General features: G+C 45.2%; 2 protein-coding genes across 4 annotated transcripts; one reads left to right on the top strand and one right to left on the bottom strand.

The window, feature by feature from the left end:
* The first annotated feature begins 80 nt into the window (after positions 1-80).
* Positions 81-5,631, top strand: LOC112217087 (tripartite motif-containing protein 16-like). 2 transcript variants are annotated; one of them, XM_024377382.2, is made up of 7 exons: positions 81-103; positions 687-775; positions 1,288-1,521; positions 1,753-1,912; positions 2,019-2,063; positions 2,181-2,243; positions 5,545-5,631. In XM_024377382.2, exons 2-7 carry the CDS (start codon positions 764-766, stop codon positions 5,571-5,573), a joined length of 543 nt encoding a protein of 180 aa, XP_024233150.1. In that variant the 5' UTR covers positions 81-103; positions 687-763; the 3' UTR covers positions 5,574-5,631. The 2 variants fall into 2 exon arrangements, with proteins under 2 accessions (XP_024233150.1, XP_024233148.1); XM_024377380.2 differs by lacking the exon at positions 5,545-5,631 and adding an exon at positions 2,319-2,913 and having other exon boundaries at positions 86-103.
* On the bottom strand, positions 3,874-26,947 carry LOC112234219 (lamin tail domain-containing protein 1-like). 2 transcript variants are annotated; one of them, XM_024402271.2, is made up of 10 exons: positions 26,842-26,947; positions 9,545-9,597; positions 9,380-9,453; positions 7,020-7,203; positions 5,842-6,025; positions 5,524-5,643; positions 5,157-5,332; positions 4,892-5,028; positions 4,640-4,719; positions 3,874-4,372 (listed from the first exon to the last, which is right to left on the bottom strand). In XM_024402271.2, the coding sequence occupies exons 1-10, from the start codon at positions 26,881-26,883 to the stop codon at positions 4,259-4,261; spliced, it is 1,164 nt and encodes a 387-aa protein (XP_024258039.1). In that variant the 5' UTR covers positions 26,884-26,947; the 3' UTR covers positions 3,874-4,258. The 2 variants fall into 2 exon arrangements, with proteins under 2 accessions (XP_024258039.1, XP_024258040.1); XM_024402272.2 differs by lacking the exon at positions 26,842-26,947 and adding an exon at positions 19,439-19,505.

Here is a 26,947-nt window from a genome sequence, read left to right as displayed (position 1 = left end):
CGATTTCAAAACGGTTCCCTCTGTTTCTTGTTTCCCTGGACCTGAATATGTGAAGTATGATCATGATGACTCAGCCGCAGCAGCAGAGATGACTGAGAAACAGGTAGGCCTATGGATCTGGAACATAATATTGCCATATATAATGTTTTATATTTAGAGATCAGCTTCGTTATTGCTTACTGTTTTGCCAGAAACTGGAAGAGCAGGAAATTCCAGCCAAAATTGAGTTGTTCCAGTGACAACACTCAGGGGTCAGTATCACATAATCCACAATTAGGTTCTTATTTGTAAAATCTCTATTCTGCTTTCAAATTGACTGATGATAGAGTCAAAAACCAACTATGTTAGACAAAATAGGCTGTCACAACAAAATCACTTTAAAACAAAGGATGGAGTAGATTACAGAAAACAGCATGATGGGCCAGATAACACCCAGACCATATCCTCAAAGGTCACTCATTTACATACACTGCAGAGGCATGAACTCTGAACTATCGTAACCTTTTTGTCTTGAAGGCACTCATTTATCAGTTAAATTAGTCTAAGTGATTTGTTTAGCATAATAATTTTGTTGCCATATGACAAGTGTAGTTCCATAACTATTTCCCCACTCAAAAACATAACTTGGTCTGTTTATGAAAACTGTTTTAATTTTGGTAATCATTTGAAATGGTTATTCTCTACAGGGGCAGCTGAGGGAGAAACGGCAGCAGGTCGGGCTGAGAATCTGTGTGAGAGAGAAGGAGATGTAAGACAGGCGGTGATGTCCCTTTCAGTGAGTATTTATTAACCATTTAGAGTATGTACATTTATTTTGTAGAAAGTTACATACTATTCCTGAACTAAAACCAGGGAGGAGCCAAATACCACTGGGACACACTATAGGAACAGACAGATTGTCTGGGGTCTAGGCATAGAGAATGATAGAGGCCTCTAGTGGCCAGAAGGCCAAATTAGCGTGGGCAGCGCCGTTAAGGGCTTCCACTATTTTAATGTAGTTAACTGGGTGGGACTTCTAACTTCATTGACTGATCCCTCCTGGTGACTTTGTTGGAGTCATGTCCAACTGTGTCATCAGGAGGGATTAGCCAATTGTGAGGAAGAAAATGTACTACCTCAAAATGGAGACTGACTCAATTGCACTGCCTATGCTGTCACAGACACTACAATGACACCGATGCAAAGAGGAGTGCTCTATCTATCTCTATGGGTCTAGGTGAGAGCAGAGTGAATGTGCTGGTTAAAATGCCCCCCCCCCCGTCCTTCTATCTTCTTCTCTCGTAACAGCTTCCTGCACAGGCAGCAGTGGAGTACTGTGAGCTGGTCTTTGCTGAGCTGATCCGCTCCATTGAGAAAAGGCGCTGTGAGGTGAAGGAGCTAATCAGCGCCCACCAGAGGGCGTCAGTAAGCCAGGCTGAAGGACTCCTGGAGCAACTGGAGCAGGAGATAGCTGAGCTGAAGAGGAGAGATAAGGATCTGGAGCAGCTCGCACAAGCAGAGGACAACATTCATTTCTTCAAGGTGACGTCTTTCTATCCACAGTGGCAGGGCGGTGTTCAGAGCTAGGCACGAAACTACCCGAGCTTGTTCAATAAGAATGTTTATTTTTGTGTCATATGTTCCCCGTTTGTGCCCATCAAGCATGACCCAGGATTCCTTACTTCTACACAACATATAACCTCTGAGCTCCAGAATTCTTCATATTTTCTTATTGTCTACTTTTCCTCTCCTACTCTCTCTCTCCCGCTGTAGACTTTCCAGTCTCTTTGTGTGGCTCCTGCATCTGAGCTCTTACCCTATATCACTGCCAACCAGCACTTCTCCTTTGAGGAAGTGAAGAGCTCCATCTCTGGAATGATGGAGCGACTGGAGGATGTATTGAAGGAGGAAATGGTCCAGATACCTGGAAAAGGTAAGTGTTACAGATATAGTGAAGATAAAATATTTGGTTAACTTTCTGTTAAATGCTTCTTGATTATAAATGAATACATCCATTTGTCTGCCTATATACAATATAGTAACGGCTGTCTCCGAAGTCTGTGTCCTCAGCCCAAGACCAGAATGTGAGTAATACACACACACAATTGAATATTTAATCTTGGTTAAATGTTGTATATATTTGTGTTGAATGCTTCTTAATAAAACATGAATTAATTAATATACCTCCCTACTCTATATAGTAATGGCTGCTGCTGAAGTACATTTCCATCATGAGCCCAAGACCAGAGTGGAGTTCTTGGAGAGTAAGTAATACCGTCACACACACACCTTATCACGAATGCATATTTCACCTTCATTTAATTTTTTAACTTTCTTAGACTACTGCCATCTCACGTTGGATCCCAACTCGGCGTATCAACACCTGCGTCTGTCTGAGTGCAATAGAGAAGTGTCATGGAGTGACAAGGCTCTGTCTTATTCTGACCACCCAGACAGATTCACAGACCACTACCAGGTGTTGTGTAAAGAGGATCTGTCTGGAACCCGCTACTGTGAGGTGGATAGGAGGGGGGAGTGTGAGGTAGCCATCACATACAGAAGCATCAGCAGGAAGGGCGGATTGGAATGTTGCTTTGGTTCCAATGATCAGTCCTGGAGTTTGGTGTGTCGCAACTCGAGTTGTTCCTATTGGCACAATAAGAATAGGACTGATATCCCTGTCCCCTGCTCCACCAGAGTAGGAGTGTATCTGGACAGCAGGGCAGGGACTCTGGCCTTCTACAGCGTCCCGGATACAATGACCCTCCTCCACAGAGTCCAGACCACATTCACTGAGGACCTCTGTGCTGGGTTTTGGGTTGGTCCTGGTTGTGGATCATCTGTGGCTCTGTGTTGACTGAACGTCATAGAATAAAGTGCATTTCAAATCAAATTGTATTTGTCAAATGCGCCGAATACAACAGGTGTAGGCTTTACTGTGCTTACTTACGAGCCCTTTCCCAACAATACGGAGTTAAAAAGTAGGAAAAAATAAAGGAAACAGTAACACAAAATAACGAGGCTATATACAAGTTGTACCTGTACTGCCTCAATGTGCAGGGGTACGAGGTAATATGTATATGTAGGTAGGGGTAAAAGTGACTAGGCAATCAGGATAGATAATAAACAGAGTAGCAGCAGTGTATGCGAAGAGTGTGAAACTCTGTCTGTGTGTGAGTGTGTGGCATCAATGTGTGTGTGTGTGTGTGTGTTGGCGTGTCAGTGTAGTATGTGTGAGTGTGTGGGTAGAGTCCAGTGAGTGTATCGAGCCAGTGGTCAATGAAAATATGAAGGAAATATAAGACAGATCACTTGGGAAAACTGGAGAAAGTTGATTTGCTTAAAATCGTGACATGGATGAAGGGAGTTGACACTTCATTTAGGAGTCCTGCTGCGAAGCCTCTCTTTATCTACAATGTTTGAGTCCAGCTTTACTATTGGGGAGGGCTGGGACCATTGTTTTAAAGATTACATTAATAAATCAAATACATCTTTTGTTTATAGTATAATTTCTAACTTGATAAAATAAAGAACAGAACTAAAGTTCCTGAGAGGGGGGGATTAGAGTTAGTATTGGGGAGGAGTTGTTTTGTTATGTGAGGAAAAACCAGGAGATAGAATTTGGATGATTGACAGTTCTAGATCCACTTACACTGTTGTGGTGTTTCCCTCGACCCTGTTCCATCCCCTGTGTTTCTGTCTTGGTTTGGTTCAATCAATTCATCAAATGTATTTATAAAGCCCTTTTTACATCGGCAGATGTCACAAAGTGCTATACAGAAACCCAACCTAAAACCCCTAACAACAAGCCATGCAGATGTAGAAGCACCTTCTTGACCTTGTCAATTGACTGTCTTTTTAAATTACATGGAATGCTTTTTGATAAAGGACAGGTTATAGTTAGACTTTTTATTGAGAATAATACATTTGAACTTCTTACACCTCTTTGACCTGGAGGAAAATAAAATACATCCCAACTTGCAACCTGCCTATTTAAAAAAAAAAAAGAAATACTATTTTATTTTATCCAATTGAATAATATTGACATTTGTGACTATTTAACCATGTACATTGTATTTTATTTTTAAACAGGCAACCAATAGACGCCAAAGCTGACAGTACAGAGGGTCTTCTGTTAAGTAGATCTAATGAAACAGATGAAGATTAGAGTGGGGCTCTGTTTCTGCTGCTTGCCCAAGGTGGTTTCAGTCTCATGTCCGTAGTCCCTGGACAGTCATGTGCCTGTGCAGCAGTAGCTACCGCTTTGACTTTCATGCACCTAAGCAGTAATAACCATGTTGTGGCTGTGTAGTTTAGCTGCAGTGCGGTACTGCTGGAGGAGGGAGGTGCAAGGGGGCTGAGAGCCAAGGAACATCATGCCTCCTACACAGGGCTGAGACACAACACACAAAGCGCCATATGTTTACTGTACTCTGGGTAATGGTCATCCCACTCGGCACACACTGGTTGAATAAACATTGTTTCCACGTCATTTCAGTTAAATTAACATTGAATTGATATCTGTGCCCAGTGGGATGTTACTAACACTGACTTTGAATTGTCCCCTACTGAATCATATAGTTTCTCTATCCACAAAATTACCGGTTACATTGTTCAGTGTCAGCAGCAAGAAAAAATAGCATGTGTAATATCTACATACCCCTGCTGATCGAACAGGCCCTCCCCCCACTCCAGTCCCCTGGGAACGTAGGGTGGCAGGTCTTCTGGCCTGGACACCGGCTGCATGTGATGGTACACACACAGTTTGACTTTGAGAACCATACTATGATACACTTATCTCTCAAGTTCAATGTGTCACGCATTCTAAATTCAATTAAGGAATCAGAAGAAAAAAAGTAATTCAATTCAATGGCGGAATAAGAGTTCTGACTTTAACTATGGAGATCTGTACCGGTGTGCTTCCTTGCAGGGTTGCTCTGGGGCTGGGCCCGGAAGTCTAGCAGAGCACAGGGGGAGCAGGAAGGATGGGTTATGGATGAAGGGTTCTGGGTCCATGGACTGTGGCACACCCTAAACACATGCTTCTTCCTGTAGGAAAATCAAAACACTAGCATTAAAGAAATCGTATCACTTTATGTAATGCTTCAATCAATTCTTGTTCTAATGGTACGTCAACAGAGCATTAGTTGAATGTTGCATTTGAATACACAGATGACCTTTTAATCAGAAGAAAGGGTGTGTTGTCAGGGCAGTTGATCTCTGTAGCAGGGATGCTTGCCTCTTCACAGGACAAAGTGTCCTCTCTGCAGCTCTCCACTTTTTCATGATGCTCAGCCCAGGCCTTTTGTGGCTTTATCCCAGTACAGCGTGCAGGTGTGTACCATGCTATGGCCTAGCCACCCCACCCACCAGAGTATGCAGATCATTACATGTTATGAATACAGCACATTCAATGCTAACATACAAGAGACTTGTAGGAAATGTGTTTTTAGATTAATTATGTGAAAAAGGGCAAATAATGTAGTCCATCAAACCATAGGGGCAGAACACTCAATCATCCTTCACCCCTCACAGTGTTCTCACTTGGCCATTGTCTTTGCATAGGACTGTGGTGCACTCTGGTCTCAACATGATGCGCTCCAACCCAACCCAAAGGAAGTCCCATGGGCTCTGTGTCTTCCTTCCAGAGGCTTCAGACCAAACCTTACAGTACAGTACAAATCACGGTCAAAACTGAGTCAACTTCATAAACCTCTGTCAAAGCATAAACTACCTCCTAGAATGATTGGTTAAATTGAAAATTAAATGAGGCTTTTTTTGTAAACAAAAGCCGATATACTATGACAACCTATACCAATGTTCACCAAAGGATTAATGTCTGTGTTTTCATCACAGGCCTACCGTAACAGAGCTAGCTGGCTGGAGGAGTGTTCTGGGAGGGAAGAGGAACTCTGCAATGGGACGTCCTGCTACGTTCTGCTGGAGACGGAACCCCCCGATGTCCTGCTCTCTCTGGGAGGAGTTTCCCAGCCTCACTAACAGACCCTGCAGCTGGACATCTGTGATCCGCACACTGCCTGAGGCACTATTGCATAGCACCGCAGTCATCATCCTCATAATCACCTCCATCATCATCACCATCATCTCCATCACCATCATCACCATCACCTCCATCATCATCACAATCATCATCACAATCCTCTCCATCACCATCTTCTCCATCATCATAAACATCATCACCATCATCATCACCTCCATCATCATCTCCTCCATCCATCACCTCCATCCTCATCACCTCCATCCTCATCACCTCCATCCTCATCACCTCCATCCTCATCACCTCCATCCTCATCACCTCCATCCTCATCACCTCCATCCTCATCACCTCCATCCTCATCACCTCCATCCTCATCACCTCCATCCTCATCACCTCCATCCTCATCACCTCCATCCTCATCACCACTGTTAGGTCCTTATTTTTCAGAGTAAATTACTCAGACACTATAGAAGCTTTAACCAAGTTTAATCATTCCCCAAAGGTTCTGTACAGCTGAAAACAGGCAGCAAAAGATTTCAGACTTCACAGTTTATATGCATCCTCCTTAAAACACTCCAATTTCTCTCCAATCCTTACATTTTATGGCACTACAGGAAGCTAATAAAGAGGGTAACAGGATTCCAAACATTTATTATTCTCTTCGGAGAATCTGTCCTCACCTCCTGACCTCAACCCCTCTTTCATCTAATACACAGATGTCCATCTGTCTCCACTGTATCAACACATCGCTCTCCTCTCCTCCATCAAACACATTCCAAAGCCTTCTTTCTTCTGAGAACCATTAAATTCTAACATAACCCAGTCTTTTTCATTTCCTATCATTCATTTAATATCTCAATGTTCAAAGTTTAGCACATCCCAACACCACCACCATCATCATCATCATCATCATCATCATCATTTCCAACACCATCACAATCATCACCATCTTAATCATCATCACAGTAAGCCAGCACCACAGTCACCTCGGCATGACTTGACACTTTCCTACTCCCAAACTTATTGTGTTCAAGGGTCATACCTGGAGTATTCATGCCTGTGTTGCCTGGCTGTGGACGGCCTCCTCTTCATTTCCTGTGTCCCGCAGGGAATACTCTCCTCCACCAGGTCCTTTGTCAGGGAGTGCCAGATATCTGTGGTGCATCCGGCTCGACTGTCCTCAGCCGACTCAGAACGCCTGGCACGAGCAACCATTTTGTCCCTACCTGCGAAGGCATTTGAAGTTGATTGGAAATGACTTAACAGGTAAAAAATAATATGTTGGAAACTCATTATTAGGCTGGCTTTCACCTGGTGAAGAAGAGGAGAGTTTGGATTTTTTGTTTCATTTTTGTGGACCATCACTTTTTTAAACAATTGAACATTGGCATGGGTTGTCCATCTAACATAGTCCAGATTGGACACACCTCGAACTAAGATTCCGCCTCGATCACACCGACAGTGAAAATGCATTTTGGTACACCAGAAGTACATTAATTTCCAATGGAACGCTGCATTTGCCTTGCGTTGCAGAGGCAGTTTCAGTGCGTTCTGTGTGGTGCATAGTTGGATTTATCGAACATATGCGTCAAACTGAACAGTCGTGGCCAAAAGTTTTGAGAATGACACAAATATGAATTTTCACAAAGTTTAGATATTTAGATATTTTTGTCAGATGTTACTATGGAATACTGAAGTATAATTACAAGCATTTCATAAGGGTCAATGGCTTTTATCGACAATTACATGAAGTTGATGCAAAGATTCAATATTTGCAGTGTTGACCCTTCTTTTTCAAGACCTCTGCAATCTGCCCTGGCATGCTGACACTTAACTTCTGGGCCACATCCTGACTGATGGCAGCCCATTCTTGCATAATCAATGCTTGGAGTTTGTCAGAATGTGTGGGTTTTGTTTGTCCACCCGCCTTTTGAGGATTGACCACAAGTTCTCAATGGGATTAAGGTCTGGGGAGTTTCCTGGCCATGGACCCAAAATATCGATGTTTTGTTCCCCGAGCCACTTAGTTATCACTTTTGCCTTATGGCAAGGTGCTCCATCATGCTGGAAAAGGCATTGTTCGACACCAAACTGTTCCTGGATGGTTTGGAGAAGTTGCTCTCGGAGGATGTGTTGGTACCATTCTTTATTCATGGCTGTGTTCTTAGGCAAAATTGTGAGTGAGCCCACTCCCTTGGCTGAGAAGCAACCCCACACATGAATGGTCTCAGGATGCTTTACTGTTGGCATGACACAGGACTGATGGTAGCACTCACCTTGTCTTCTCCGGACAAGCTTTTTTCCGGATGCCCCAAACAATAGGAAAGGGGATTCATCAGAGAAAATTACTTTACCCCAGTCCTCAGCAGTCCAATCTCTGTACATTTTGCAGAATATCAGTCTGTCCTGATGTTCTTCCTGGAGAGAAGTGGCTTCTTTGCTGCACTTCTTGACACCAGGCCATCCTCCAAAAGTCTTCACCTCACTGTGCGTGCAGATGCACTCACACCTGCCTGCTGCCATTCGTGAGCAAGCTCTGTACTGGTGGTGCCCCGATCCCGCAGCTGAATCAACTTTAGGAGACGGTCCTGGCACTTGCTGGACTTTCTTGGGCACCCTGAAGCCTTCTTCACAACAATTGAACCGCTCTCCTTGAAGTTCATGGTGATCCGATAAATGGTTGATTTATGTGCAATCTTACTGGCAGCAATATCCTTGCCTGTGAAGTCCTTTGTGCAAAGCAATGATGACGGCACATGTTTCCTTGCAGGTAACCATGGTGAACAGAGGAAGAACAATGATTCCAAGCACCACCCTCCTTTTGAAGCTTCCAGTCTGTTATTCGAACTCAATCAGCATGACAGAGATCTCCAGCCTTGTCCTTGTCAACACTCACACCTGTGTTAATGAGAGAATCACTGGCATGATGTCAGCTGGTTCTTTTGTGGCAGGGCTGAAATGCAGTGGAAATGCTTTTTGAGGATTCAGTTCATTTGCATGGCACAGAGGGACTTTGCAATTAATCTGATCACTCTTCATAACATTCTGGAGTAAATGCAAATTGCCATCATACAACCTGAGGCAGCAGACTTTGAAAATTAATGTGTCATTAATGTGTTGCACACATACCAAGATGATGCTGTGTGCCATTTTGCTCAAAAACACTGTTGGTGTGATTGAGGCGTTACTGGTGAGCAGCTGTCTCTACTAGGTATACAGACACCACCCCAGCATATGCTGATTTACACGTCTTTCACACACACTCGGTTTAGGTTTTGGAAGCAGAAGAACAATGTATAGAAACTAAACAATTAGTTTGTTAAATATGACAGTACTTGACTTGTTGCCTGAATGTTTTAGTCTGCATTCTCAATACTTATATTCAAATGCAAAAATACATACTGCTATCTGCTCCCTGATGCGGTTTTCTGGGGCAGATGTCTGCAGCTGTAGCGGGTCTCTTCACATGGGCCTGTCTTTGGGGATGGACCAGGTGGAAAACTTGAAACTTTGTGCACACACAAATGCACATACATTTGTATATGTTATGTGGCCAGTCTTTCCTACCTGGGGACCAATGCTGAAGTCCCATGGGTATCCCAGGGCACCTTCCACATTGCCTGTGTGGAAGAGATTATATTCCATATGTATACTGAATTAGGTCTGGTACAGTTTAAAAAAAATATCCTTGATAAGACAAGCTATTCTCTCAAATACCGTATGTCAACTTCATTTAATGTGTATCAGTAAGGCCTAGTTCAGAAAGGAAACACCACATGTACGTTTAACCATTTAATCATATATTAGAAAATAGTACAATGCATTGTCTTGGGCTCTGATCCTTCAGGGTAGCTCACTGCCAGAGTGAAGCGTCATATAAAGGTGATCAAATAACTACAGGTAGTGAGCACGATATGCTATACCAAATCCCCTGAATGAAGAAACACAGAACCCTGGGATATCAGAAAACAGCAAGCATAGCGAGTAATAGCTAGTTACAGCAACAACAGCAATAGCAGCAAGAGACACCAGCACATGTATGTGTGCGACATCCGGCATTGAGGTAGCATGTGTAGACCAGGTAGAACTGGTCAATTTACATGGACGGCATGTAAGTGCGGATCCAATTGGTGCAATATTCTCTGATGCAACAGCTGCTGCGCAATGTTTTAATATTAAAGAAGTCTCGAGGTATTGCTCACCTAAGGTAGAGTACCTTATGATAAGCTGTAGACCACACTATCTACTAAGAGAGTTCTCATCTATATTATTCGTAGCCGTCTATTTACCACCACAGACCGTTGCTGGCACTAAGACCGTACTCAACCAACTCTATAAGGCCATAAAGCAAACAAGAAAATGCTCACCCAGAAGCGGCGCTCCTAGTGGCCAGGTACTTTAATGCAGGCAAACTTAAATCAGTTTTACCACATTTTTACCAGCATGTCACATGTGCAACCAGAGGAAAAAAAACTCTAGACCACCTTTATTCCACACACAGTGTCACGACTTCCTCCGAAGTCGGTCCCTCTCCTTGTTCGGGCGACGTTCGGCGGTGGACGTCACCGGTCTTCTAGCCATCGCCGAGCCACCTTTCATTTTCCACTTGATTTGTCTCGTCTTCCCACACACCTGGTTTCAATTCCATCAATTACATGTTGCGTATTTAACCCTCTGTTCCCCACATGTCCTTGTCCGGTAATTGTTTATCGTAAGTGCTTGTGCACGTTATGTCTGGTGTGTGTCGGGTTTTGTACCCATTTATTTATTGTTCTAGTTTCCGGTGGGTTTTTATTATTAAACTGCGCCGTTGGAAACACAGTTTTTGCTCTCCTGCGTCTGACTTCTCTGCCGCCAGTACGCACCCCTTACACACAGAGATGCATACAAAGCTCTCCCCCGCCATCCATTTGGCAAATCTGACCATAATTCTATCCTCCTGATTCCTGCTTACAAGCAAAAACTAAAGCAAGAAGTACCAGTGACTCGCTCAATACAGAAGGGGTCAGATGACGCGGATGCTACGCTACAGGACTGTTTTGCTAGCACAGACTTAAATATGTTCCAGGATTCATTCAATGGCATTGAGGAGTCTACCACCTCAGTTATCGTCTCAATAAGTGCATCGACAGCATCATCCCCACAGTGACCGTACGTACCCCAAACAGAAGCCATGGATTACAGGCAACATCCGCATTGAGCTAAAGGCTAGAGCTGCCGCTTTCAAGGAGTGGGACACTAATTTGGATGCTTATAAGAAATCCCGCTATGCCCTTAGAAGAACCATCAAACAAGCAAAGCGTCAATATAGGATTAAGATTGGATTGGATTATCAGGACGTGTACTCAAAGCATGCGCAGACCAACTGGCAAGTGTGTGTCTTCACTGACATTTTCAATCTCTCCCTGACAGAGTCTGTAATACCTACATGTTTCAAGCAGATCACCATAGTCCCTGTTTCCAAGGAAGCGAAGGTAACCTGCCTAAATAATTCAGTAGACATGACTGACTTCCAATTGAGAGACGAGTTTAAAATTTTCCTTTACTGACCATAATTTTCACTTGTCTGACCGCTTGCATGATGACGAGTTTCTCACACGACTGGTCTATCTGGCTGATGTTTTTTCTTGCCTGAATGATCTGAATCTAGGATTACAGGGACTCACTGCAACTATATTCAATGCGCCGGACAAAATTGAGGCTTTGATTAAGAAGTTGGAGCTCATCTCTCTCTGTATTAACAAGGACAACACACAGGTCTTTCCATCATTGTAGGATTTTTTTGTGTGCAAATGAACTCAAGCTTACAGACAATGTCAAATGCGATATAGCGAAGCACCTGAGTGATTGGGTGCGCAATTACGCAGGTACTTTCCCAAAACGGATGACACAAACAACTGGATTCGTTTTCCCTTTCATGACCTGCCTCCAGTCCTCTTACTGATATCTGAACAAGAATGCCTCATCGCAATTGCAACAAGCGGTTCTGTGAAAATGTAATTTAATCAGAAGCCACTGTCAGATTTCTGGATTGGGCTGCGCTCAGAGTATCCTGCCTTGGCAAATCACGCTGTTAAGACACTGATGCCCTTTGCAACCACGGACCTATGTGAGAGTGGATTCTCGGCCCTCACTAAATACAGGCACAGACTGTGTATGGAAAATTATTTAAGACTGAGACTCTCTCTAATACAACCCAACATTGCAGAGTTATGTGCATCCTTTCAAGCACACCCTTCTCATTAACCTGTGGTGAGTTATTCACAATTTTTGATGAACAAATAAAGTTTTATATGTAAGATGGTTAAATAAAGAGCAAAATAATTGATTATTATGATATTATTTGTGCCCTCCGATAAGAGCTCTGTCACTTCCCACAAGCCGGGTTGTGACAAAAACTCACACTCATTCAAATCAAATCAAATTTTATTTGTCACATACACATGGTTAGCAGATGTTAATGTGAGTGTAGCGAAATGCTTGTGCTTCTAGTTCCGACAATGCAGTAATAACGAACAAGTAATCTAACTAACAATTCCAAAAAACTACTGTCTTATACACAGTGTAAGGGGATAAAGAATATGTACATAAGGATATATGAATGAGTGATGGTACAGAGCAGCATAGGCAAGATACAGTAGATGATATCGAGTACAGTATATACATATGAGATGAGTATGTAAACCAAGTGGCATAGTTAAAGTGGCTAGTGATACATGTATTACATAAGGATGCAGTCGATGATATAGAGTACAGTATCTACGTATGCATATGAGATGAATAATGTAGGGTAAGTAACATTATATAAGGTAGCATTGTTTAAAGTGGCTAGTGATATATTTACATCATTTCCCATCAATTCCCATTATTAAAGTGGCTGGAGTAGAGTCAGTGTCATTGACAGTGTGTTGGCAGTAGCCACTCAATGTTAGTGGTGGCTGTTTAACAGTCTGATGGCCTTGAGATAGAAGCTGTTTTTCAGTCTCTCTGTCCCAGCTTTGATGCACCTGTACTGACCTTGCCTTCTGGATGACAGCGGGGTGAACAGGCAGTGGCTCGGGTGGTTGATGTCCTTGATGATCTTTATGGCCTTCCTGTAGCATCGGGTGGTGTAGGTGTCCTGGAGGGCAGGTAGTTTGCCCCCGGTGATGCGTTGTGCAGACCTCACTACCCTCTAGAGAGCCTTACGGTTGAGGGCGGTGCAGTTGCCATACCAGGCGGTGATACAGCCCGCCAGGATGCTCTCGATTGTGCATCTGTAGAAGTTTGTGAGTGCTTTTGGTGACAAGCCAAATTTCTTCAGCCTCCTGAGGTTGAAGAGGCGCTGCTGCGCCTTCCTCACGATGCTGTCTGTGTGAGTGGACCAATTCAGTTTGTCTGTGATGTGTATGCCGAGGAACTTAAAACTTGCTACCCTCTCCACTACTGTTCCATCGATGTGGATGGGGGTGTTCCCTCTGCTGTTTCCTGAAGTCCACAATCATCTCCTTAGTTTTGTTGACGTTGAGTGTGAGGTTATTTTCCTGACACCACACTCCGAGGGCCCTCACCTCCTCCCTGTAGGCCGTCTCGTCGTTGTTGGTAATCAAGCCTACCACTGTTGTGTCGTCCGCAAACTTGATGATTGAGTTGGAGGCGTGCGTGGCCACGCAGTCGTGGGTGAACAGGGAGTACAGGAGAGGGCTCAGAACGCACCCTTGTGGGGCCCCAGTGTTGAGGATCAGCGGGGAGGAGATGTTGTTGCCTACCCTCACCACCTGGGGCGGCCCGTCAGGAAGTCCAGTACCCAGTTGCACAGGGCGGGGTCGAGACCCAGGGTCTCGAGCTTGATGACGAGCTTGGAGGGTACTATGGTGTTGAATGCCGAGCTGTAGTCGATGAACAGCATTCTCACATAGGTATTCCTCTTGTCCAGATGGGTTAGGGCAGTGTGCAGTGTGGTTGAGATTGCATCGTCTGTGGACCTATTTGGGCGGTAAGCAAATTGGAGTGGGTCTAGGGTGTCAGGTAGGGTGGAGGTGATATGGTCCTTGACTAGTCTCTCAAAGCACTTCATGATGACGGATGTGAGTGCTACGGGCGGTAGTCATTTAGCTCAGTTACCTTAGCTTTCTTGGGAACAGGAACAATGGTGGCCCTCTTGAAGCATGTGGGAACAGCAGACTGGTGTAGGGATTGATTGAATATGTCCGTAAACACACCGGCCAGCTGGTCTGCGCATGCTCTGAGGGCGCGGCTGGGGATGCCGTCTGGGCCTGCAGCCTTGCGAGGGTTAACACGTTTAAATGTCTTACTCACTTCGGCTGCAGTGAAGGAGAGACCGCATGTTTTCGTTGCAGGCCGTGTCAGTGGCACTGTATTGTCCTCAAAGCGGGCAAAAAAGTTATTTAGTCTGCCTGGGAGCAAGACATCCTGGTCTGTGACTGGGCTGGGTTTCTTCCTGTAGTCCGTGATTGACTGTAGACCCTGCCACATGCCTCGTGTCTGAGCCGTTGAATTGAGATTCTACTTTGTCTCTGTACTGGCGCTTAGCTTGTTTGATAGCCTTGCGGAGGGAATAGCTGCACTGTTTGTATTCAGTCATGTTACCAGACACCTTGCCCTGATTAAAAGCAGTGGTTCGCGCCTTCAGTTTCACACGAATGCTGCCATCAATCCACGGTTTCTGGTTAGGGAATGTTTTAATCGTTGCTATGGGAACGACATCTTCAACCCACGTTCTGATGAACTCGCACACCGAATCAGCATATTCGTCAATGTTGTTGTCTGACGCAATACGAAACATCTCCCAGTCCACGTGATGGAAGCAGTCTTGGAGTGTGGAGTCAGCTTGGTCGGACCAGCGTTGGACAGACCTCAGCGTGGGGGCCTCTTGTTTTAGTTTCTGTCTGTAGGCAGGTATCAACAAAATGGAGTCGTGGTCAGCTTTTCCGAAAGGGGGGCGGGGCAGGGCCTTATATGCGTCGCGGAAGTTAGAGTAACAATGATCCAGGGTCTTTCCACCCCTGGTTGCGCAATCGATATGCTGATAAAATTTAGGGAGTCTTGTTTTCAGATTAGCCTTGTTAAAATCCCCAGCTACAATGAATGCAGCCTCCGGATAAATCGTTTCCAGTTTGCAGAGAGTTAAATAAAGTTCGTTCAGAGCCATCGATGTGTCTGCTTGGGGGATATATACGGCTGTGATTATAATCGAAGAGAATTCTCTTGGTAGATAATGCGGTCTACATTTGATTGTGAGGAATTCTAAATCAGGTGAACAGAAGGATTTGAGTTCCTGTATGTTTCTTTCATCACACCATGTCACGTTAGTCATAAGGCATACGCCCCCGCCCCTCTTCTTACCAGAAAGATGTTTGTTTCTGTCGGCGCGATGCGTGGAGAAACCCGCTGGCTGCACCGCTTCGGATAGCGTCTCTCCAGTTAGCCATGTTTCCGTGAAGCAGAGACCGTTACAGTCTCTGATGTCCCTCTGGAATGCTACCCTTGCTCGGATTTCATCAACCTTGTTGTCAAGAGACTGGACATTGGCAAGAAGAATGCTAGGGAGTGGTGCACGGTGTGCCCGTCTCCGGAGTCTGACCAGAAGACCGCTTCGTTTCCCTCTTCTTATTCTTATGTTTAATAAATGTATCGTATAGTGTGTGTGTGTGTGTGTGGCAGGCATACAATGATGGCAAAAAACAACATTTGAGAGTGCGCTGACCCTGGTGCTAGAGGGGGTACGCAGCTGGAAGCTGAATGTTTTGAAGGGGTACGGGACTATAAAAAGTTTGGGAACCACTGCCTTAGATCATACCTATGTGAGAATGCTGTTCATTGACTACAGCTCAGCGTTCAACACAATAGTGCTCACAAAGCTCATCACTACGCTAAGGATCCTGGGACTAAACACCTCTCTCTGCAACTGGATCCTGGACTTCCTGACAGGCCGCCCCCAGGTGGTAAGGGTAGGCAACAACACGTCTGCCACGCTGATCCTCAACACTGGGGCCCCTCAGTGGTGCGTACTTAGTCCCCTCCTGTACTCCCTGTTCACCCACGACTGCGTGGCCAAACACGACTCCAACACCATCATTATGTTTGCTGACGACACAACAGTGGTAGGCCTGATCACCGACAACAATGAAACAGCCAATAGAGAGGAGGTCAGAGAACTGGCAGTGTGGTGCCAGGACAACAACCTCTCCCTCAACGTGAGCAAGAAAAAGGAGCTAATCGTGGACTACAGGAAAAGGCGGGCCGAACAGGCCCCCATTAACATCGACGGGGCTGTAGTGTCCACATCACCCACGAACTACCATGGTTCAAACACACTATGACAGTTGTGAAGAGGGCACGACAAAACCTTTTCCCCCTCAGGAGACTGAAAAGATTTTGCATGGGTCCCCAGATCCTCAAAAGGTTTTACAGCTGCACTATCGAGAGCATCCTGACCGGTTGCATCACCGCCTGGTATGGCAACAGCTCGGCATCTAACCGTAAGGTGCTACAGAGTGTAGTGTGTATGGCACAGTACATCACTGGGGCCAAGCTTCCTGCCATCCAGGACCTATATAATAGGCAGTGTCAGAGGAAAGCCCATAAAATTGTCAGAGACTCCAGTCACCCAAGTCATAGACTGTTTTCTCTGCTACTGCACGGCAAGCGGCACCAGAGAGCCAAGTCTAGGACCAAAAGGTTCCTTAACAGCTTCTACCCCCAAGCCATAAGACTGCTGAACAATTAATCAAATGGCCACCGGACTATTACATTGACCCCCCTCCATTTATTTTCTACACTGCTGCTACTCACTGTTTATTATCTATGCATAGTCACTTCACCCCTACCTACATGTACAAATTACCTCAACTAACCTGTACCCCCGCACACTGACTTGGTACCGGTACCCCCTGCATATAGCCTCGTTATTGTGCTACTTTTTATAATTGTTTTTATTTTTTACTTTAGTTTATTTGGTAAGTATTTTCTTAACTCTTCTTGAACTGCCCTGCTGGTTAAGGGCTTGTAAGTAAGCCTTTCACGGTAAGGTCTTCTTGAACTGCCTTGTTGGTTAAGGGCTTGTAAGTAAGCCTTTCACGGTAAGGTCTTCTTGAACTGCCTTGTTGGTTAAGGGCTTGTAAGTAAGCCTTTCACGGTAAGATCTTCTTGAACTGCCTTGTTGGTTAAGGGCTTGTAAGTAAGCCTTTCACGGTAAGGTCTTCTTGAACTGCCTTGTTGGTTAAGGGCTTGTAAGTAAGCATTTCACGGTAAGGTCTTCTTGAACTGCCTTGTTGGTTAAGGGCTTGTAAGTAAGCATTTCACGGTAAGGTCGACACTTGTTGTAATTCAAAGTTTGATTTGATGCCAACACACTCTGGTTTCCCTTCTGAACTGGCTTCGCTTTTATTTATTTGTTAAAATATCACTTCAAAAGACCAAGTTGGAGCATCAACAGAAACAGTCATACAGCTTCCTTTAGGTTTGGAAATCTGGACATAGAAATGTAATATGCAGAACTGACACAATGATCCGACTGTCTTTTTCTACCACAAGTCAGGCATTCCTATATCTTTCCTACAGAGGGCAATGTTGCAACAATAATTAACACTACCACGTAACATCAGCATCTGTGCCTTGATCCATTTTACAAAGCAAAACAACATACAACTATTTTTCTAAAAACACTATGGTGGGCTGTACATTATATCACCACCTATCATTCTTCCAATCAAGTAAGGTGTTATCTTGTTTTCTCATTCCTCAGAAAGTGATACATTACTGAGGCTACAGACATCTTTTCCTGGAGGTAAATGTGTAATCCCCGTAATCATTCCACAGAGCTCTAAATGGATCAATCTGTATCGAGTGATGTAATCTAATACAATTAGCCGACAATGTTACCTCACCAACTGCATGAGCACACTCAGGACCTTTAAGTTCATTCAGTTGTCACGTAGAGTTGCTGAAGCCAGTTAACGTCAGTCACATCCCCAATGAAATGCTCTTGCAGATGCTTTCCTAGTAGCCACATACCTATAACACCAAACCTTTGATAACATGCACAAGTTATACTTTAAAGTCAACTCTCATTTGTATGTCAAGCCTTTTGTTTTGTTACTGATACCACAATGAATGTGTTCATTTGAGGCTCTAATATGGATGTTCTAAGAACTATTGGAACGTGAAGAGCAGTGTTTGGAGCTTATGTTTGACTAGCTAATGTTGTGCAGTAGCCTACTGTGTCTATATCCATTACATGACTGAAAGCATTCCATGAACGTGTGCTTGACTATGGGAGAAGTGATGTAAACACAACCATTATGTTGAGGCATTACTTCACATCTCTAAGGGTGACCACCAGTCATATCTGACACTCCCTCAAGATGTCTACATTAAATAAGCGCCAGATGTTTTCAATCAACTATCTAGTTTGCTTGGGTGGAGCACTGTCTTTGTAGCAGTGGTGTAAAATACTTAAGTAAAGATCATTTAAAGTACTACTTCAGTAGTTTTTGTGGGTATCTGTACTTTACTATTTATATTTTTTTACAACTTATACTTTTACTGTACTACATTCCTAAAGAAAATAATATACTTTTTACTCCATACATTTCCCCTGACACCCAAAATTACTTGTTACATTTTGAATGCATGAAAAATGGTCCAATTCACACACTTGTCAAGATAACATTCCTGGTCATCCCTACTGCCTCTGATTTGGCAGACTCACTAAACACACATGCTTTGTTTGTAAATTATTTTTGAGTGTTGGAGTGTGCCCCTGGCTATCTGTAAATACATTTTAAAAAACAATAAATGGTGTCTTCTGTTTTGCTTAATATAAGGAATTTGAAATAGTTTATTTTTTAAAACTTTTGATACTTAAGTATATTTTCACAATTACACTTACTTTTGATACTTAAGTATATTTAAAACCAAATACTTTTAGATTTTTACTCAAGTGGGGTGGCAGGTAGCCTAGTGGTTAGAGTGTTTGACTAGTAACCAAAAAGTTGCAAGATTGAATCCCCAAGCTGACAAGGTAAACATCTGTTGTTCTTCCCCTGAACAAGGCAGTCATTGGAAATAAGAATTTGTTCTTAACTGACTTGCCTAGTTAAATAAAAAGGTAGATATTTTTCTTAAGTAGTATTTTACTGGATAATTTTACTTTTACTCAAGTATGACAGTTGGGTACTTTTTCCACCTCTGCTTTGTAGTTGTTATTCAACTCTCAGACATAGATGGAGAAAAAAACAACTGTATTTTCGGGATCTTTTGAAAGTCAACCCGCGATGAAAGCCAAGGCATGCAGAGTCAATTTGCAGAGTCTTGTCTCTTTTCCTAATCCCCCACACTGACTCTCACTGCTAGTGGTGTTCTGCATAGAGGGAATTATCATCCACTGAATTACGATCACACAGAGAAGGACTCTGGAAGATAATGAAGTCATTGAGGCCTGTACTATGCAGCACTCACCCCAGCATTGTGGAGAGTTGTTCCATATATCAGCTTCATGAGGTGGAGCCCATATAACACACCAAAATATCCCTCTGATCTCTTAAGAATTTATGGAATCTAGTAACACCCTCTATGATGTAACAAACATTGTGAGGCCGTGCCATGGCAACCACTAAGTATGCAAAGGTTTTTGTTCTTTGTCGAGAACCTTTTTGAGAGGGGGTTTGAAAGTGTTTTTAAACACCATATCATCTTGTTGAGGTCACCGTTTCTTCCTGGAGGGTTTGACCACAGATTGAAACTTTTGGGGAGGAAATCGCAGCGGGGGTTTGAGAGAGAGAGAGGAGATCTTATCGATTATACTATGAATCAGTGTGTCCTCCCCACATCCCTCCTTTTCAGTCCAGCTCTTTCCCGAGCAGTGACACACACGCACGCACGCACACACGCACAGAACGATCTTGAAACTATTGTACAAAGCAAGCTATGCTATAGAGAATAGTTGATAAAATAACGTTTGATTTACACACGCTATCTTGTTTGTGTGAGTAGAGTAGGTCAGTAACTTACACAGACTCTTCTGTCTCTCATCTGGCTTTCCTCCAAAATGGGAGTCACAAAGGCAGGACATTTCAGTCACAAATCAAGTTAAAGGACAAGCTTAAAGTAATTTCATATACCATACAAAATTCTCAGGTAGTCTCACAGGCCACAACTTTAATATTTTATTTGTATTTGTTTATCACTTGTGGTGTACCGTGTATATAAAACACGGTACATGGATTTTTGGCACTGTGGATTTTCTTTAGTATTCCTCTATGTCTGTATCTGGCTTTAGTGAACTGTTATATACCACATCTGTCCTTATGTCAACCAACAGTAGATACTAAATAAATCAAATGAAATACTAAATCCACCCACAGTATTAACGTCCAACAATACTGTAATAGCAAACAGATGGCATTGCATATTGCCTTTGGGATCTTCCACAATTGCAAACACGATAAAACATCATCCAATCTCGTAATCCAAATCCGAGCCTAGTTTCTGAATGAAAGAGCTGATCATGGACTTTGTACCATAATGACATCATAGCCAATGCACTTACCCCTGCAGATCGACTCCGTAATGGTACCTTGTGTATATAGACAAGTTATCGTTACTCATTGTGTATTTATTATTACCTTTACTATGTGTTATTACATTTCTATTATTTTGCTATTTTCTTTCTCTCTGCATTGTTGTGAAGGAACTGCAAGTAAGCATTTCACTGTTAGTCTATAACTGTTTTTTGCGAAGTATGTGACAAATAAAATTTGATTTGATTGGAAGACTGGTGTAATTTAAAATAACCAGGTAATTGAGGGGAGGTATTTAAGTCTTGAGTAGTCCGTTATTTTGTAACATTGACTATATCCTGAAAGCTGTAGACAAACATCTGTCAAAGATCCTAGAGGCTTCATCTGGTTAGGCAGGCAAGGTCAAAACATGGAGCCTTTTAATTCCTGTAGGTTCAGAGGGTGAGGTCAAATCAAATCCCTTCTACCCTATTGGAACATAACACAGGTCATTGGGAATACCTGAACAACCTTGATGGGGTGTCCTTAATAAACATTTTGCATGATACAATATGTAATGACTTAGAAAAACAGATTGGTACAATCTAAGGCCAAGTGGCAAACAATAATGCAAGCACTAGGGATGTGGGTGTGAGCATGTGGGTCTGTCAGCGTATGCGCTACTGGTGCTGAAGTCAGGTGCAGGAGAGCAGAGAGTTGTGATCAGGCGCACACTTTATTCGGCAGAAGCAAACAACAGACAGACGCAACAGTGTCCAACAAACCTCCAGCCAAAGGCAAGAGTGCAAAGCGCGACAGTCACAAATAAGCCAAAAATTTTAACAATTAAACATACTCCGGGTTGAACCATAGTACCCTGGGGAAAAACCAGTTAGGCGCGTCAATACAAAACACGTAACAAAACAATCCCACACAAAGACATGGGGGGAACAGAGGAATATATATATGCAGTTGATTAGGGAATGTAAACCAGGTGTGCGGGGACAAGACAAAACAAATGGAACAATGAAAAATGGAGCGGCGATGGCTAGAAGGCCGGTGACATCGACCGCCGAATGCCGCCCGAACAACGAGGGGTGCCGACTCCAGCGGAAGTTGTGACAGTACCCCCCCTTGACACGCGGCTCCAGCAGCATGCTGACACTGGCCTCGGAGACAACCCGGAGGGCGAGGCGCAGGATGATCCGGCCGGAGAAGGTGGAACTCCCGCAGCATTTCAGGGTCCAACACGTCCGCCACCGGAACCCAGCACCTCTCCTCTCTTCCGTACCCCTCCCACTCCACAAGGTACTGAAGGCTCCCCAGCCCGATGCCTCGAATCCAGGATGGAACGGACGGAGTATGCCGGGGCCCCTCGATGTCCAGAGGAGGCGGAGGGACCTCCCGCACCTCAGACTCCTGCAGCGGACCAACCACCGGCCTGAGGAGAGACACATGGAACGAGGGGTTAATGCCGTAGGCGGGGGGGTGTAACCTGTAACACACCTCGTTCACTCTCTTCAGGACTTTGAATGGCCCCACAAACTGCGGACCCAGCTTCTGGCAGGGCAGGCGGAGGGGTACGTTTCGGGTCGAGAGCCAGACCTGGTGCAAACACCGGGGCCTCACTGCGGTGACGGTCCGCGCTGTTTTTTTGGCGCAGCGCGGCCTGCTGGAGGTGAACATGTGTGGCTTCCCATGTCTCCTCTGCGCGCCGGAAACAGTCGTCCACCGCAGGAGCCTCGGTCTGACTCTTATGCCATGGCGTCAGAACCGGCTGGTACCCCAATACGCACTGAAAGGGGGAGAGGTTAGTCGAGGAGTGGCGGAGCGAGTTCTGCGCCATCTCAGCCCAGGGCATGAACGCCGCCCACTCCCCCGGCCAGTCCTGGCAATAAGACCACAGAAACCTGCCCACATCCTTGTTCACTCTCTCCACCTGCCCATTACTCTTGGGGTGAAAACCTGAGGTGAGGCTGATCGAGACCCCCAGACGTTCCATGAACGCCCTCCAGACTCTCGAAGTGAACTGGGTACCTCGATCAGACACTATATCCTTAGGCACCACGTAGTGCCGGAAGACGTGTGTAAACAAGGCCTCCGCAGTCTGTAGGGCTGTAGGGAGACCGGGCAGAGGGAGGAGACAACAGGACTTAGAGAAACGATCTACAAAAACCAGGATCGTGGTGTTTCCCTGTGAGCGAGGAAGATCGGTTAGAAAATCCATCGACAGGTGTGACCAAGGCCGTTGTGGAACGGGTAAGGGATGTAGCTTACCTCTGGGCATATATCTAGGAGCCTTACACTGGGCGCACATTGAGCAGGAGGAAACATAAACCCTCACGTCCTATGCCAAGGTGGGCCACCAGTACTTCCCAGTCAGACAACGCACCGTCCGTCCGATCCCCGGATGACCAGAGGAGGGTGACGTGTGGGCCCAATAGATCAACTGGTCACGGACAGCAGACGGAGCGTACAGACGCCCAACGGGACACTGGAGGGAGCAGGCTCTGTATGCAACACATGCTCAATGTCCGCGTCCAGCTCCCACACGACCGGCGCTACCAGGCAGGAGTCCGGGAGTATGGGAGTCTGATCCATGGGCCGCTCCTCTGTGTCATACAGCCGGGACAGTGCGTCTGCCTTAACATTCTGGGAACCTGGTCTGTAGGATAGGGTAAACACAAAACGGGTAAAAAAACATGGCCCACCTTGCCTGACGAGGATTCATTCTCCTTGCTGCCCAGATGTACTCCAGGTTGCGGTGGTCAGTCCAGATGAGGAAAGGGTGTTTAGCCCCCTCAAGCCAATGTCTACATGCCTTCAAAACCTTGACGACAGCCAACAGCTCCCGGTCACCCACATCATAGTTCCGCTCCACCGGGCTGGGGGCGGAGCTTCGGTGGCGTGCCCGAGCGCTGAGAGAGCACGGTTCCTATCCCAGCCTCGGACACGTCCACCTCCACTATGAACGCCAAAGAGGGATCCGGATGGGCCAGCATGGGAGCTGAGGTAAACAGAGCCCTTAGGTGCCCAGAAGTCCTGTCCGCCTCAGCCGACCACTGCAAACGTACAGGACCCCCTTCAGCAGTGAGGTAATTGGAGCAGCCACCTGGCCAAAACCCCGGTAGTAATTGGCAAACCTTAAAAACCTCCGGTCACTCTCCATCTCCACCCCTGATGTGGAAATGCGATAGCCTAGGAAGGAGACGGCCTGCTGGAAGAACAGGAATTTCTCAGCCTTGACGTACAGGTCATGCTCCAACAGTTGTCCAAGTACCCTGCGCACCAAGGACACATGCTCGGCGCGTGTAGCGGAGTATATCAGAATGTTATCGATATACACCACTCCACCCTGCCCTTGCAGGTCCCTGAAAATCTCGTCTCCAAAGGATTAGAAGACTGATGGAGCATTCATCAACCCGTACGGCATGACGAGGTACTCATAATGCCCTGAGATGGTACTGAATGCTGTCTTCCACTCGTCCCCCTCCCGGATACTCACCAGGTTGTAAGCGCTCCTGAGATCCAGTTTAGTGAAGAAGCGCGCCCTGTGCATTGACTCAATTGCCGTGGCGATGAGAGGTAGCGGGTAACTGTACCTCACCGTGATTTGATTGAGACCTTGATAGTCAATGCACGGGTGCAGACCTCCCTCCTTCTTCTTCACGAAAAAGAAACTCGAGGAGGCGGGTGAAATGGAGGGCCGAATGTACCCCTGATGCAGGGATTCAGAGACATATGTCTCCATAGCCGCCGTCTCCGCTTGCGACAGGGGATACACGTGACTCCTGTGAAGTGCAGCGTCTACTAGGAGATTTATCGCACAATCCCCCCGTCGATGGGGTGGTAATTGAGTCACCTTCTTTTTGGAGAAGGCGAGAGCCAAATCGGCATATTCTGGGGGGATGCGCACGGTGGAAACCTGGTCTGGACTTTCCACAGTGGTAGCACCAACGGAAACGCCTACACACCTCCCCGATCACTCTCGCGACCACCCAGTTAGAGCCCTCTGTTGTCATGAAATTGTGGGGTCATGACTAGCCAACCAGGGAAGGCCTAGTACCACGAGAAATGCAGGAGAGTCAATGAGGAAGAGACTGATTCTCTCGTCGTGACTCCCCTGCGTCACCATGGCCAGGGAGATGGTGGCTTCTCTAATTAACCCAGACCCTAATGGTCGACTATCCAGAGCGTGTACCGGGAATGGTCTAACCACAGGAACAATGGGAATCCCTAAACTAAGGGCGAACACTCTGTCGATAAAATTCCCAGTCGCACCTGAAATCGACGAGCGCCTAATGCTGGGAATGCGGGGAAAACTCAGGAAAACAAACATGCACAAACAGGTGGTCAACAGAGGGCTCTGGATGAGAGTGGTGCAGACTCACCTGGGGTGATGCCAGAGAGCCCTGCCTGCTGCCTCGACTCCCAGAGGGAACAACCCGGCACCGACCGGCAGTGTGCTCTCTGCGGCCACAGATAGTGCACGTGAAGGCCCCTCCTCCAGTCTCCCTAAGCGCAGCCCCTCCCAGCTCCATGGGCACCGGAGCGGGGGTGCTGGAAGACGGAGAGACTCCCCGTCTCTGGGAATGCGGGGAAAACCAGGTGTGCGGGGAACAAGACAAAACAAATGGAACAATGAAAAATGGAGCGGCGATGGCTAGAAGGCCGGTGACGTCGACCGCTGAACGCCGCCCGAACAAGGAGGAGAGCCGACTTCGGCGGAAGTCGTGACAGGGTCTGGGCAGATGAGATGTAGTCATTGTTTGTGTGTGTCTGTAAGTTGTTGTTCATAAAAAAATGTTTTATGTAAATGTAAAAAAAATAGTAAATATTATTCCCCCAATTTTTTATATGTATTATATATATATATATATATATCGTCCTGTGTAATATATTGATTCCCTCCAAGTGCTCTTAATCACCACATCATACTCCCACACGCTCTCTTCTTCTGCTTACACATGTATAGGGAGTGGGCTGGATAAGCGGAAATGAGGGTCGCGAGAGAAGTGATTAAGGATTCTGCCTGATCAGCACCACACGCAGGGCTCATACTACTCTAGAATGAGAATTGCTTTCTACATCCCTCAATCTAGTTACCAGTCTCAGAGTTTACAGTGGAAATACACTCACTTTCAAATCTAATACTGCCATGTTGTGTTGATCATCTTTTAACAGGCTTTAGGGTCAGTGATATAACCAGGATTAAATATATATCCCAGTAATAAAACAGCCACTTTTTTTTTTTTTTTTAATTGTACCTTTATTTAACCAGGCAAGTCAGTTAAGAACAACTTCTTATTTTCAATGACGGCCTAGGAACAGTGGGTTAACTGCCTGTTCAGGGGCAGAACGACAGATTTGTACCTTGTCAGCTTGGGGGTTTGAACTTGCAACCTTCCGGTTACTAGTCTAGCACTCTAACCACTAGGCTACCCTGCCGCCCCACTCTACAGGGTCAGTTAAGGGCACATTGCTATAGCTACAACTGTGGTTGCTGGATGGCTGGATTCCTAATGTGCAAGTTAAGGGCACATTGCTATAGCTACAACTGTGGTTGCTATTCCTAATGTGCAAGCCAAAAGGTCCCTCTTTGCAGATACAATCCAGCTGGTTCCTAGTGTTCCTTACGAACACTCTTAAGAAACTGCCATGATGCTTCAGAGGAAATCACTTCAGTGTCATTGCTTGTCATTTCATGTCCTGTCAGGTATATAGTCATTCTTATGACAATGTTACAACAATGTTTAGTGTCTACTTACAGTAGTAGGGTTAGCCTCGCGCGACCATCCTGATCTCGCAAACGTACATGAAGTGAAAGGAAAGTTCAGCGCAGTGGTCAGGTAGGTGGATCAGGCTAACTTAGCCTCTAAACAGAACACTAAACACAATACTACAGTACACAGCATAAAGTCATGTTTTGGTATCACCCTGACCCTACCTTAAGAGCAAATGTAATGTATAACGTAATGAGTAGAAGAGCCCTCCTGCTCTGACCAAGACTCTAAAAACCACCCTGGAGTGGAGGACAAGATAGATGGATATTTTCCTCCTCCCCTGATATGCCACATTTCACTGGTCATGCTACAGATTGCTCCTAATCAAACTGAAATTAATACTGAAAATAGACCAAAATGATCCACCATTTAAACATTGAAGTCTATATAAAGAACATAATTTCGGTCCACAGTAATTCAGAGATGAAATATTCAAAACTGTTTATGTTTTTGTGCATACATGTCCATCTCCCTTTATGTGAACATTGTGACTGAACAAGAACCTAACCTTTCTCTCTCTTAGAAAGGCTCGACAAAAAGAGTCAAGTTTCTGTAAGGCGATTGAAAATGTCAAACTCACCAGCATGTGTGACATATTTTCAGGCACTTTGTAATGTAACATTAATGTGCGCCTTGTTTTCTGGACCTCTCTCTCTGTGTTTCCATGCTGCAGGAGTTTCTTTGTC

This window comes from Oncorhynchus tshawytscha, linkage group LG17 (genome assembly GCF_018296145.1).
Source record: "Oncorhynchus tshawytscha isolate Ot180627B linkage group LG17, Otsh_v2.0, whole genome shotgun sequence".
Classification (NCBI taxonomy): domain Eukaryota; kingdom Metazoa; phylum Chordata; class Actinopteri; order Salmoniformes; family Salmonidae; genus Oncorhynchus; species Oncorhynchus tshawytscha.
The sequence above is the reverse complement of the archived record's forward strand: the minus strand, read 5'-3'. Positions and strand labels throughout refer to the sequence as shown.